We start from the raw sequence: 14,482 nt of genomic DNA, 5'->3' as shown, positions 1-14,482 counted from the left end.
TATGGAGCCACAATGAGAAGTTCTGATCGGATCTTTCCCCACAACCCTTAATCCCGATCGGCGGCTCTTAAAACAGCTTACATCAATGCGGACGTTCTTGCCAGGATAAACAACATAGCCCATGACTTAAAGGCCTGCCTCTTGTTGAAATTTTGCAAATAAATAAATAAATAAATAAAATAAATTAAAATAATAATAATAAATAAATAAAAGAAAGGAAGGAAGAATGCCCCCCCCCTCCAGAGTCCTGATCTTTGTGTTTGGGCATCACGGCCAAACACTTAAAACACTGGTTCAAAACACAGCCCTTCGGGGATGATCTTGAAGGAAACCAAACCAAACCTTACAACTCTTAATTTATGGACCAAGTAAAAACAGTGTTTTCTCGATTTAGAGCCTGCCAGATAAATCCATTAGGCGGGCAGCTTGGACACACTTCTCTCTGAGAGAAGGGTCCTTTGTGGGATGCAGTTGAGGCAGCCCGGTTCTCAGGAGCAGTGTTCCAGTGGTAGACTCAGAATGTTTCAAAACCCTTCATTTTTAAACTTACTGATCAAAGGAGAGGGCAGTGACACAGAGAGAAACTTTCTGATCGTTAAACTCTTGCAACCTGAGCAAAACCTGTTCTTTTTCCAAGAGCCTCTCCTTTTTCGGTAACTTGAATAAATAAATGAAAAGGAATGGTGTTTGGCTGACAGGGAAAAGAAGAAAACAGGATAATAAGGTTTCTCCCCCTGAAGGTGTATTTGATTTTACTTCTATAAATAATTTTAAAGCAAACCAGCTCCAGCTTTCCCCAGCAGACAGAACAAGATTCTATAAACTTCTTGGGTTGTGCTTGACTTCCGGACTTGACTTTGCCATCAGACGCATTGCGAGGCAAACAAAACACACACTCAAATGTAAATGAAAAACAAACACCACAAAACCCTTCTGAGTTGGGTGCTGGCAAGGCTTTTTCATACCCTTCCTCTCAAAAGGCAACAAGAGTACTTCTCCGCTTCTCATGGCCCACGGGAAACAGCGAGTGGTCTACCGTGCTGGACCGTCCTCCGAGAGTTGGCGCCGGCTTCGCATTTACAGCCAAAATGTCCGTGGTGGACCAGAGCTTGGTCTTTGGGCCTCTCCTTATTTCTGTCTGTGTTCGCTGGACATGACATCCAACTCATGGTTTTAGACACCATCTGCACACAGACCATTCCCAAATTCGCACTGCTACCAAGGCCTTTCTCCCACACACCAGACACACATCCATCTAGAACCGCGTCTGGAACGGAACACCTGTACACGTTAGCTCCGGGTGCGTCCCCCACAGCGGCTCCACTCAGCCTCCCCCATCTCACGTAAAGGCATCCCGTCTCTTCCTTCGTTCTAGCAGAAATCTTGGCACGCCACCCCTCGTCCAATCCATTAGCGGGTCCCGCTTGCTCCCCCTTCAGCGTGCGTGTACCTGGATCTTTTCCAGGCTGCTCTGGCATCATCTTTTGCCGGGCCAGTAACAACAGCTTCCCAGAGGCAGGAGAGGGAAGAAACCAACAGTCCAAAACAGCACTTTCAAAATTGCCATCGGTTTTTTAAAATTTACTTTTGGTCTTATAAGCTTATTTGAGTTTTCAAGTAACATCAAATGAGGTAGAGAAGCTTTTTTTTTTTTTTTGGATTGGAGAAACTGTATTTCAAGGACAGCATGGGCTTCTACTTTCTAATTTCTAAGGGTTTCCTGTATGTCAGATCTAGGATTTCACTCCTGGCAAGCTTTTTGAGGCTTCCTGCTTCTCTGTATTTTTTTGGCGCAGAATTTTTTTTATACACATAAAAATGTAATGAAGACATACCCAAATGTGTGGAGTTTTGTTTTGTTTTTATTTTTGCAAGGCTCTGAACCCCTGACCCCTTGTATCTGTCCCACATGACAGACAGGATGCTAACTGCAGTGCTTTCCAGTCCAGGAGGAACATAAACATGGTGGAATTATTTGGGGTTCATCTGATTTCCACAGTTTAAAACTCTCCCTTTCACCCTCCTTTATTCTTTTATGACTGTTAATATCAGTAATGACTCAGTGGGCGCTCACCATATGTCAGGCTCTGTGCTGACTAATACACTGGCTCAGCACATACACGCCGAGCTCACTGGGTGCCGAGAGTCGTCCCGTCCGGGCGTGCTCTCACTATTCTGAGGAGCAGAGACAGAGGAAGGCGTAAATAAGTCAAACGCATGGTGTGTAGGGGGTGATATGAGCTATGGAGAAAATCAAGGGTGTGGGGGATTAGGAATGCTGGCGTGGGGCCAGGAGGTTGCACTCCTAGGGGAGACTGTCAAGGTCAAGGGCCTCCTTGCTGATGTGGCCCCTGAACAAAATCTCATGGGAGGAGGAACCAGCCCCTGTGAACATTCTGTTTAATCCTCACGGAAACCAGAGGTGACCGTGTGACATCATCGTACAAATGATAAAGGCCACAAAATTAAGAACCGGAGAGTCTGGGATTGTGACCAAGATCTGTGGGACTCCAGACACCTTGGTCATAATGAGCCATGACCGTTGCTTTCAGATTTATCCCAAGTGAAGGCTGAATCCAAAGGTTTCCATAATCCCAGACCAAGGGGGATACTGCAGAGGCAGACAAACAAAAACGTGACATTTGTGTAGAAGGTCAAATGCCTTAATTGCTATTAGAGAAACAGCGGGGAGTGGGGGAGGGGAGTCACAGACGTAACTTGATCTCCTTAACTTGACATTTAATAGGAGCAGTTCTCCTCAAGCTCACACTTTGAGGACAGCGCGCTGGCTCAGTTCCAGGCATCCGCTGGACTTGGGCAGACTTTAATTTAGCCGAAGTCAAACAAACGGGGAAGGCATCCCAGCTGTTCCCTGAACACATGCAAACGAACGTCACACGGTAGCTGGAACTCAAACTGGCCCCCCCAGCCCCCCAACATATCCCACCGTGAGACGAAGTATCAAACACCTGTTCGGACGAAGTCCTATCTCAAAAACTGTAAAGGAAGGACGTCTGTCTATATATGGTCTGGGGGACTGTCAGGGTCTCGCACTGGAGGCAGAACCACTGCCCAGACTCTGACGAGCCGTCGAGAGAGACACCACTTTCTCGTGGCTCTAAAGAAAAGACTACGGAAGAAGAGCCCCAGAGAAAAACACTCGTACCCAAGCGGAGCAGTGACAGCGTACCACCTTGTGGAGACGGGGCTCCAAACAGTCGAGTCCAGCCACCAGGGGAGGTTTCCGAGCGTGAGTCCACTCGATCTCTAACCACTCTCTTGGGTGTAGGCCCAGCCCCTCTTAAAAAGCCACATTGCCCCTTTCTGGCCTTAAGTTAGCTGCTCCTAGGCACTGGGCAAGTTCTGACACAGCGGGAGCCTCCCTGTTCTCTGTGCCATGAGGACCACCTTTGTGTCCAGCGCCACGAGGCTGGTGGGTGGCACGAGGGTGTCCCAAGGAGCGTCTGACACAGGCCAGTTAGCCTGGAGATGGTTGGTCATGGGGACCCAGGCACCCAGGACCTCTCCCGACACAGGCAGGCATGTCCATGCTCCGGGGTAGCACACAGAGCTTTGGGACTTTTAGGGTCCCACAGCCTCCGTGTGGCTTCCCCAGGGTCCTTGGATCCCAGGTCAGCAAGCCCTAGTTTAGAGAGGGTGCCAACTTAAGTGCTGACTTGAACCAGGGCTGCAGGGTCAGGACTGCCCCGAGAAAGGACGGTTGGATCACAGTAGACATTAAACAGTATTTTGGAGTGAATCTAAAAAAATGGTAATATTTTAACATCACATATCACATACATTTACACATGGGTCATACGTTTCCTACATTCAATCTATCACACACACACACTGCACACTTATTACTTCCGCAGTCCACCTGGCAGTTAACTGTGCCTACACAGTTAAGTCAAGTTTCCCTGAAAGGAGGAGAGCAAAAAAAAAAAAAAAAAAAACAAACCACAAAACTTTCCACATATGCTATGGACTTAGAAAACAAGGGCAAACTCTAAGATGTGTCTGTGGGTGATGTCACTGACTTTCTTCTCTCATCAGCTTACCCTCCTCTCAATCCCCGGCGCTCACCCAGAGCGATCGGATTCCTGGCTGGCTCCCTGCAAGCCTAGGGCGGGCTGTCACAGCCTCTTCCCTGTCCTTTTTTCCAGAGGCCTCCAGCTCAGGACCTGTCCCTCCTTGGGGTCTTTCCTGGCCTTCCTACCTCCTAGGGGGCCCAAACGCACTGATTTGCAACACACTGTCCAAGCCTCAGGGGGCTGAACCCCCTTGCTTCCTGGTGCATCGGTCATCCCCCACACCCCACACCCCCTAACCAGGACAGGACAAGACTTTTCTGGCTGGAGTCCCAGGACCCAGACACAGCGTCTGAGTCACAATAGATGTACATCCGTGATGTGCCATCCCTGACAGAGGGAAGACTCCCCAAGTCACTCAGTGAGCAGGAACGCCCGCAGAGCCCCCAGGAAAACAGCTGCCCTTCAAATGCAGCTGCCTATTCTCTAATGATCTGAAACAAGGTGATTCCCCAGTGAAGCCTGTGTGAACAGCCTCCCAATCAGAGGTTCCTACCAGCAAGGCTGGGAGGTCAGAGCAAGGGCCAGGGATATCACTTTCCTGGTAAGTGGTGATGAACACACGTTAGGATGTCTGGAGACCTCGTCGGCGAAGCCTGATGAACCCTGGGGTGCCCTCCCCCTGCAGCTCCCAGATCTCCGAAGAATCAAGAGAAGGATGCAGACGAGAGCTCCTGGTGTGGTCGGAGGTCACCCTGTGCCTCCTGTCTCAGTCTCACACCGACCCTGCTGGGCTGTTTCTTTCCCTTTTCTAGTCTCTACAGCATTTCCGACTTACACTGTCTTAACAAGCAAGAATTCAGATTTTCTTCCTGCCAACAAAGTTGCTGAATGATGGAAAATGATGCTTGTGTATGCACGGATTTTAGAAAAGACAAGTGATGAGTGGACATGACACCAGGAACACAACTTCCCCTGCTGACTCCCACGCTCTGGCCAGTAACCCACAGCCTCCAGATGCTGCCTCGGGCCATCCAAAAGCCTAGAATCTGATCCCAAATGGGCCTGTCACTTCCCACGGGTGAAGTCCCATTGCCGCATGCCCCGGAACTTTTCCAGCTTCACCACCCATAGAAGGCACAACACACGGTCAGCTGCCCAGAGGAACGGGAAAATGTGAGTGGCCCAGTGAAAGCTACTTAGTGGGCTGTGGGGAGAAAGCAAGTGAGGCCCTGGCCCACTCCCAGCTCCGTACTTACTGGTCGTGTCTGGTGTCAGGTATGGCTCTGTCCATCCGCAGCTTATCACTTTCCACCTGGTTGAATTTGTTGCGGGCGTAGGGGTCCTGTCCGGAGCGGACCATCGTCCCTCCGACGTAAGCTTCCTGGTTGAAGTCCCGCCACCGCACTTTTCCTGCAAGGAGCAGAGCAGAGGGTGTGGGACCAGGGGAAATGGGCCCGGGGGGCCAGCACGCACCACAGGAACAGTGCAGCCTTGGGAATTAGTGCCTGGGGCTTCCTCTCCTGGCAACCGTCATCAGCAAACTAGCTGAAAACAGCCCAAGCGAGCGCCGTCATGTCCGTCCACTGGACAGCGTGCAACCTGCAAGTCAGAGATGTGGACCCCAGGCGTCGTCTCGCAAACAAGAGTCTGTGCCAACCAAAGCACAACGGTGTTGTGCACACTTTGTGAGAGAGGAGATTTACATCTGCTCGTCCCACCTTTCCAGGGATTACGGTAATGCCCCAACGTACCTCAGATACGGTGAAAGAGATAATGTCCACATTAATTACTTAATTTATTTGGGGAGAGAGAGACACACACAGAGTGCGTGCACAGGAGCTGCAATGGCAGGGGCAGAGGGAGACTCTCAAGCCGACTCTGTGCTCAGTGTGGAGCCCAACGCGGGGCTTGATCTCACGGCCCTGAGATCGGGACCTGAGCTGAAACCAAGACTGGATGCTTTCAACGACGGGACCACCCTGGTGCCCCAAAGAAATAAACATTTAAACCAACAATGACGCCCCCAAGCACAGGCTGTCCAAACACCCCTCAGTGAGATGCCCCGAGGGATTCTTCTCGCAGCTGTTGCCATGTCCGACGCCACCAGGAGGACACAGAGCCGCTCCTACTATATACACCACCCGGCACACGTGTCTAGAGGGAATGAGGCACGGTGGCCTGTCCGCATGTGCAGCACCAGGCTCACTGCCAGATATGCAGCCGCCGCCCCACAGGGCCAAGCACAGGCTCTCCAGGAACACAACAGCGGAGCGGGGCGCTTCGACTGGGATTTGGCATAGGGACTGTGTTGGCGGTAGCCTGGGATCTAGGAGCAGGAGCGCTGTGGGGTGGGGTGGGCCTGGGCAAGCCTGGGAGCAATGAGGGCAGAACCTGGAGAAGCAGGCGACGGCCTCCGCACTCTCAGGGAAAGAGGCGGAAGGAAAGACAGACTCAAAGCAAAGAGAAAATTCAGGACCCGACATCCCCTCTGGCTTCAGAGGGCTGCGGCTGCGGGCTGCCTTCCGGATGGCGGTCAAGGGTTTTATTCTTTGAAACACTTTCCTAAAGATAAGTAAGTTTAAAACAATAAAAAAGGTTCTTCGGGAGGACTTAATGGCCTATTATGTGCAGCAAACTCAAAAAAAAAAAAAAAAAAAAGAAATGAAATGAAAAGAAAACTATGATAACACCCTTGCCTCATGAAGCTCACGAAATTCCAGGTGGTCACAGAAGCTGTGAAGAAAAGGCATGAAGGGGCCGACTGTTCTGGGGTTGCTATTTCATATGGGGTGTCCCATGGGACTCTCTCATAGGGGGACTCTGAGTAGACACCCAGACAAAGGGAGGGACAGGGCCACATAGGCCTCTAGGAAGAACACAGTAAAAGGCTCAGGGAACCGCAGTGCAAAGGCCCAGGAGTGGCAGTGAGCTCACCTGCCCTAGACCAGCCAGGAAGCCCGTTTAACAGAGAGTGAGATGCTGGTCAGAGAGGTGACAGCAGGCCTGCTGACAGTGACCCAGGACAGACCCGTGGGTGCAGGCGATTGTCCTTCTGCCCCATGTCAAGCATTGGTGGGGCTGGTTAGGTAAGATCGACAATACCTGCACACGTGCTTTTCCAACACGATCAAAAGGACGACAGGTTCCTTTCTCTGTGTCAGTGATGAGGAAACTGAGATTCACTTACAGATCTGTTCAAGGCCACAGAATAAATTTCCCATCCAAAAGCTCATCTGCTTCTTGTTGCAACTGTCCTGCGAGGTCAAAACCCCCATCTCATCGCAGCTGGTTGCCGTGGAAATGACGGCTGGGGTCACAGAGGTCCGGTCTCTCAAATGGAAAAGCAGTTTCATGACTCACGAGCGCTCTGGCTACGGCAAGGCCACGCCCCCAATAAATGTCTGGTCACAGGAGCCAGCCAGAGCGGCAGCATTTTCTCCCACCTAAAATAAAATGTTTCCCAAACATTTTTTGGGGGAAACATGTTTTGCACACTAAGGCAACCCTAGAAATACTTAACAGTCCTCCTCTCTCCCCATCTTTCTGCCTTCTGCCTCATAGACCCTTGGGGACAGAGGAGGAAAAAACCCCCACTTGTGCCTCAGCTAGAATCCATACCTGCGACACTTACTGCGCAATCTCAGTGAGTTGGTTCCCACCAATGCTTACTGGCCTGAATACACTTTACTGCAACGACGAGTTTGCATGACGGAACCGAGAACTGTGGGGTCCCCCACCCACAGCCAGAGAGGAGACTGTCACTCAAGAGATGTTCCGTCGCTAATGGTTACGTTCCACGTGAGCCTCACTGGGAGCACTGGAGACAGTAAGCAGGAGGTCCGTTCACTCTTGGTCGGGGTGGGTGTGTGTGTGTGGAAAGAGCAGTGGCCGAGGGCCAAGGCCTCCGAGGAGCTCCTGGGGCTTCGATCCCACCTGCACATCTTGGGGCTAGGAGACCCCTGCCCCCTTTCTGGAAAAGATTCGAGTACAGCAGAGGGTTTTATGGTTTGCCAGATGTCAGTCACCAGGGGATGGGGGGGATGTGGCCTGAGGCCACTGGTTTGTACTAGGGTGTGGACTATATGCTAGGCCTGGCAGTGGCTCCTGAATGAACAAAACTAGACCTGTCCTGTGGAGGTCATGTTCTAGAAGATGGAGGGAGACAGACCAAAAAGTGACCATCCTGATCGATGTGTCGTTAAAAACTGGGCCACGTGCTCTGAAAGCCGGAAATGTAGTTTGTGGTAGCATCTAACAGAGGAAACTGATGCAGACGGGGGGCAGGGAAGGCTTCCCCAGGGAAAGACCATCTGAGCTGAGCTCTGAACAATGAGTAGGAGTGACAGACACGTATCCTCCGGAGACGGCAGGAACCACTCAGAGGCAGCCCACCGTCACTGCTGCCCACTCGGGAACATCTTCAACGGGACTCCTAGGGGCCCTGCCATGCCTTGTGACAATTTTCCCACAGCATCAGACCCTTTTACTGGAGAAAGACTAACTGGTTTCTCTTCCTTGAAAGTTTCGCAGGATGTTGGAAGCCAGCAGGGACATGTCTGACTAAAGGACACGCGTTTTCTCTCGTGTCTCAGATGTATGACATGCATGTACGCACACAACCACAAAGACGGTTTCACCCTTGCTGCATGTGAACAGATCCAGTCTATTTTTCTTACGTGGGTGTGACAGATCCTCTAATAAAGGGTCACAACCCGTAATTTGAAAAACGCAGGGCTGAAGAACCATTATAGAAAGGAGATACTCTGTGTTATATGGAATTCCCTGGGCTGGAGCCGCCCGAAGAGGGAAAGGCAAGACAGAGAGCGAGCGGAGTTTCCGGAGGGGACATATGCCCCAGGCCAGCCCCAGGCAGCAAGGGAATCCCCCGGATGCAGAGAGCACAGAACAGGAGGGGTGTAAGTTACAGGCTGGAATGAAATAACCAAAAAAAAATAGACATAACGTCTGAACATCCCGACTTTAAACAAAATGCCATCCATACGTCGTCTTGTACTTCCACCGCCTCTTTAAAATTTGTAGAAAGCACTTGGCAAATTAAGAGCTTTCGAAAACACACACACAGAAGCAGATCTAGAGACCGTGCACTTGGGCCAGCCAGAAGCAGTGGGCAGGAAATACCCCGGAGATAGAGAACTTTAGAGGACAAGCCAGAGACCGGCTTCATCCCCAGACGATATGAAGACAGCCGGCAGTTAAAGAGCACGACCGCAGAAAGTGGGCATGACCCCGAAAAGGCCCGTGGAAACTGCTCTTTTATTAAATGAGGTCATGAACATACTGAGGAAGAAACCGATTTCCAGAAGATAGACGTTTCTGAGAAGGAGGGACTGACTGGTCTTGGGAGTGCCGAAACCTAAGATTCTGAAAGACTGAGACTTTTCCCGATGGTGGCTGTACAGACAGTACGAGGCACCTGTCCACCTGTCGGGGCCCTCACGCGGACCGAAGCGGCTGGGTGAGGAGCCCCTCCCTGTTCCAGCCTGGCCCTCAGGCAGTCTCCCTGGGTCCCCTGTCCCTTCTGAGAACACACGCGGCCAGCCCAAGCCCACCTAGTCTTTCAAGGTTAAGCTTGCCCTTCAAGGTCAAGCTTCTCGGAGAAGTGGGAGGCTTCCAGTGCTGCCCCGCCTGCATCCCATCGCCCCAGGCACAGCCTTTCCCGAACTCCCAGCTTCACCGGGAAGGAGCCCCTGACCCAAGAGCCAAACCTCCTCCTAGTTTGCTGCTGCTTCTCCCCCACGAGCCCCAGCACCCTGTGCGGGTGGCATGCACCTGCTTGCTGACCCAGCTACTGCGGATGGTCTCCACCTGGTCTAAGGCACCCCAGGCCGATCCTGAAAAAACATCCCAGACCCTGCACACTGCCCCAAGCCACACAGCTCCGGACGGGCTCTGAAGAGCGGGATCGCCAAGTGCTAACACCCGCCTCTGAGCAGCGCCCTCCACCCGGGCCGGACAGCGGCCCCTTCCCTTGGTTTGCCGACGCCGCTGCCCTCGCGAGCCCGCCAGGCGGATCTGCGCTCGCTGCGCAGAGAACCTTGAGGACGCAAGGTCAAGGGCGGTCCCGCGCCAATGTCGGGCTCCCGGATGGGGCTTGGAGGTCCACAGCCGGCGATCACGGAATGCGGGCAGCGGAGCAGCCAGGGGGAGCAAGGGCCCCGGGACAGAGATCCAGGGGTGAGCTCAGCCCACCCACCCCGTCCTGACCCTCCAGAGTCTGGGCACAATCAGAACGATATTTCACTGCGGAAGTTGTTTGGAAAAAGAAATGAAATAATGATAGCAATGATAATTCCTAAGCCACGGACTATGTACAACACTGACTGACTTCAGGGGCAGAACGGGCCAAACACAAACACAATTACCCCCACTTTGCTGGTGTAACCCCTACCTAGGCTCCTCATGGAGGGTTGCTGGGAGCTGCCCAGACACCACCCCTCCAGTCCCCCACGGCCTCCCCCGGTGTCCCAGCTCTGCAGCTGACCTGAGGGCAGGAGGGGGAAGAAGTAGAGGGGAACCTCACCTCACCTGCCTTCCAAGGTCCCTGAGAGAACCTGGTCAGGCGAGAACACACAGGAGGGCAGTTCACTCCTCACTGCAGCCCCCTTCCACCTGCGAGCGGGGGGGGGGCATGGGTAAGTTAACCTGTGTCTGCGATTCCTAGGAAACACTTGGAAAAAGTAATAAGCCCAGGGTGAGTCTCTGCTTGCCTCAAGCAGGGGGACGGTGTGATACCATCACACTCCCAAGCTGGGGCAGGGGAGAGCAGAGGGGAGGTTTGCTCAGAAGCAGGGGCACCACTGCTGGCAAGAGGAAGGGTCAGGACGGAGCCCAGGCTGGAACACGGGAGTTGGAGGGGCCTGTTCTCAGATCGTGTAAGTTTCACTGTGGGTTATGATCAGCGAGGCCCCTCAGTTTCTTATTTAAATTGGTTTCGAATATCTCAGGTGAAGCAGATCCCCCAGGAGTGTGGGGGCAGGAAGCACAGCACCCAGCAGCCTGACCTGCAGGCCAGGGGGTGCCTCCCTCCACCCTTCCGCCCTATCCCTGCCCCACCCTGAGGGCCGGCGGGTGCCAGCCGCAGACACAGACGCCCTCCTTCTGCTCAGAAGGGGATGGGGACAGAGGGCTGCCATGCAGGCCGTGTGTATGTGGACAGGGTGGGAACGGGTTTCTGGCCCCATCTCTATGTTCTCACGTCCTGGTGAGCCCCGGAACCCACCCCGTCGCATCTGACAGCTGGAAGACTCTCTTTCAGGGGCCGCTCGGCATCTTGTTCCCGCTCACATGTGCAGTCCTGGGGGACTGCTCACTGCCTACGACAGCCGTTCTATTTTGGGCCAACTTACTGTAAGGAAGTTGTTAATGTTGGAGGAGACATGCTCTGCCTTCTGTCTTCCCCGAGTTGTGTGGCACGGGCCAGCAGGGAGAGGATGCCAGACCTGAGAGAGCATGCGAGAAGGAACGTGGCCTCTGGTCCAGAACTACACATGTGGAAGAGATGAGTCTGTGACCCAGGGCCAGAAAGAGCCCCGGAGAAGGGGTATTTGGGCTGTGTCCTGAGGCATGACCAGGAGCCTGCTAGGCTCTGGGAGGGCTATACTGGAAGCTGCAGTGGGATGGCGGGAAGGGGGTGTGGAGACAGGGGATGAAGGAGAAGTCCAGCCTGTGCCCAGCACCGAGTCTCAGCCTCGGCTCAAGCGCTCCCATGGCATTCTCCGCGCTCCGGGAGCACAGAAGCTTCGAGCAGGAGAGTGCTGACCAAATCTGCACTCCAGGAAGTGACTGTGGCTGTGGGGAGAAGGACGGACGCTCAGAGGGAGAGCCTCCAAAGTAAGGGGGGAGATGACCCCCCAAACACCTGCCCCCTCTGCTCCCTGCTCAGGAAGACCCTGCCCACTCCCGAGGACAAGTCCCAGGTCCCCAGAAGCACATCTTTTTTGATCTAAGCCTACTGCTCGTGGCCCTGAACCTGTGAGGAGTCTCTGCTCTCTTCCATTGTGCTTGGCCCTGCTTTGTCCCTCAAGCCTGCCCCGTCTTCTCAACAAGGAGCCACAGCAGAACCCAGGACCCCAGTGCGGCTTCACTTGTTTATGGCTGAGATCTTATTCCCGTTCTTGCCAGCCTCGTTCCTCTGCCTTCTACAGTCTACCCATGAACCCTTAGTAAACCGAGCCCTCCACCCACCTGTGCAGAGCCCAGGCTGTGCGTACGGACAAATGAGACCTCATAACACTGCAAGGCAGGGCTGCTTTTCAATGTGGCCACCTCCTCCAGGAGGCCCTCCCGGTATTCCCCGCTATGGCCTCTTGTTACAGCATTCCCCTTCCCTCTTCCTCAATCACAGCTCCTACCCTCTGATAACTGAACTCAAAATTCTGCCGAGGAAGGAGCTAAGTTCCCCCTTGAAAACAGAGACCACCGCGTGTGCCCTGCTGAAGTGCCAAGCGGGTTCAGCAGAGTTCACCAAGACCTCGCGGTGCCTGTCTCTATGTCCGTCTGCACCCGGGGACGCATTCACTAAAGCCCCTTCACCCAGTTCTGCCTGCAATTTCCCTCTTTGCCACGTCGGATGCACCCTTCTTGGTGTGGACATCAGTGCCTAGATGGAGGTGATAGAAACCAAGAAAGGGACAAGCGCTGCGTTCTCCCCCTGGCGCCCTAGCTCTAAGCACAGGGCCAGGGCTGGCCTCCCTCTGCAGGCCCTCCCCCAGGCCCTGCGCAGGCCCAGGTACACCCCCGTGCTCCTGCATTCGCATGCACAATGCCTGCCCGCAGCTCTCTTTGCTGTCTGGTCTGTTTGCTTGTTTGCTTGCTCTTCTCGCTTCTAGCCGGGGACCCAGCCTTGAACCTGCCACATGGTGTATGTTTAATAATGCAAAGAAGTAACGCACAAGTGCAGCCGTTTGCAACCGGGGCAGTGCCCACAGCCTCAGCTCGTTCTGTGACTGCTCGCACAGGTCCATGGCGGTGCTAGAGCTCTGACCCTCCTCTCCTGCCTGAGCTGGTCTCTGCTGGGAGTGGAGGCCAGTCCAGGGAAGGAAGCAAGACTGCTCTGCACCCAGCACCCTCGGATCATCACCCTGAGGCCTCCGGGGTGGGGGGGCAGTCCCCCTTCGAGCCTTGCAACCACACAAACCAATGTCCAGAGGTAAGAGAGGGTGAGGCCCAGGGCAACCACCTCAGGGGAGAAGAGCCCGGAGTAGAAGGGACAGACCAGACCCCCACCTGGGCCTCATGAGTCTCCCCTTGCAGCCCCAGCGGGAAAGGGTCCTAAGCCTGGTAGTGAGAAGACAACTTCCTGCCACTCATCCCTGCCAATCCACGCCGCAGACATCCTCCTGCCCACCCTACAGCCATTACCACCTGCTCCCCAGTCACACCGACCTCAGGCCCAACAATTTCTTCTTGTTTTCTTTTCGCGCCTTTGACTGACGTGGTTCCACGCTTCCTCTGCCGCACCTGCTTCCTTCACAGACCAAGCTCTGCAGTGTGATGCTTCTGGAAGCCAGACTGTCTCCTCTCCCCATCATCCACCCCAGCAGGCTCCCGAGCTACTTCTAACCTTTCTGAATCCTGTTCTTCCTAGTGGACATCCGCAGTCCCCGTCCCCCTGCCACCACCTGCCCAGATCTCATCCACACTGCGGAATGGCATGGCGGCCCTCGGGCGCAGAGACCAGCTGGTGATCATAAGCACACATGGTCCACGGGGCCCAGAGGTCAGGGACCCGTTCCAGCTACCGTGGGGGTCTTAAGTGCCACCCAGGATGGCATTTCCACAGCAAAGCTCATTTGAGGCTCCTAATCACCAACCCTAAAACCAGGGACCTGCTTGCATTTGGGTGACTCGTTCAGTTAAATTTGATTTAAAAGAGTGCCACATTGCCAAAGGACACCATTTCTTCCGTAAAAATTTCCTTTCACTAAGCCTCATCTTTAAGGCAACAATGACGTCAATCTATGAAAAGGAACCTTCAAAGGGTTAATATCACAAAACATATGAAAACCCGAGTGCTCAGGGACATACCCACATGGTCCCTACGTCAGTGACTCAGGTGGGAACGGTCCCTGGGCAGATCAGGACTTGGCTGCCATGCGTCCCGGAGGACAGCCTGGTTGTCCACACCCACAGGTGTACAAGGGGAAGGAAAGTGCCTGGGCCCGTGTGGGTCCCACCAGGCCGGCGGATTTGTGGGGTGGGGAGCCCAGGGGGCAGGAAGCTTCTGGATTCTGCACTCACTGCTGCTCTATCATGGCTGTGCTGTGTTGTAGTCCTTTGCTCCAATCCTCCCCGGGAAGGATGGCTTAAACAAATTGAAAGCTAGTCTGTGTAAAACAGAGCAGCCCCTTCCGGGAAAGCAGCCAAGAAGGGAAATAGAATGTATTTTAAATCAAAGGACAAAGCTCTCAGATTTATTTTAACCTCGT

At 53.6% G+C, this 14,482-nt stretch overlaps 1 protein-coding gene across 1 annotated transcript in view; it reads right to left on the bottom strand.

The window, feature by feature from the left end:
• The window catches only part of GALNT2 (polypeptide N-acetylgalactosaminyltransferase 2), an 87,375-nt gene that overhangs the window by 60,298 nt on the left and 12,595 nt on the right, over positions 1 to 14,482 (bottom strand). Inside the window, exon 2 of the mRNA XM_044239301.1 lies at positions 5,291 to 5,444. Coding sequence (XP_044095236.1) covers positions 5,291 to 5,444 — 154 coding nt within the window. The remainder of the gene's footprint in view (positions 1 to 5,290; positions 5,445 to 14,482) is intronic.

This window comes from Neovison vison, chromosome 2 (genome assembly GCF_020171115.1).
Source record: "Neovison vison isolate M4711 chromosome 2, ASM_NN_V1, whole genome shotgun sequence".
NCBI lineage: Eukaryota > Metazoa > Chordata > Mammalia > Carnivora > Mustelidae > Neogale > Neogale vison.
The sequence above is the reverse complement of the archived record's forward strand: the minus strand, read 5'-3'. Positions and strand labels throughout refer to the sequence as shown.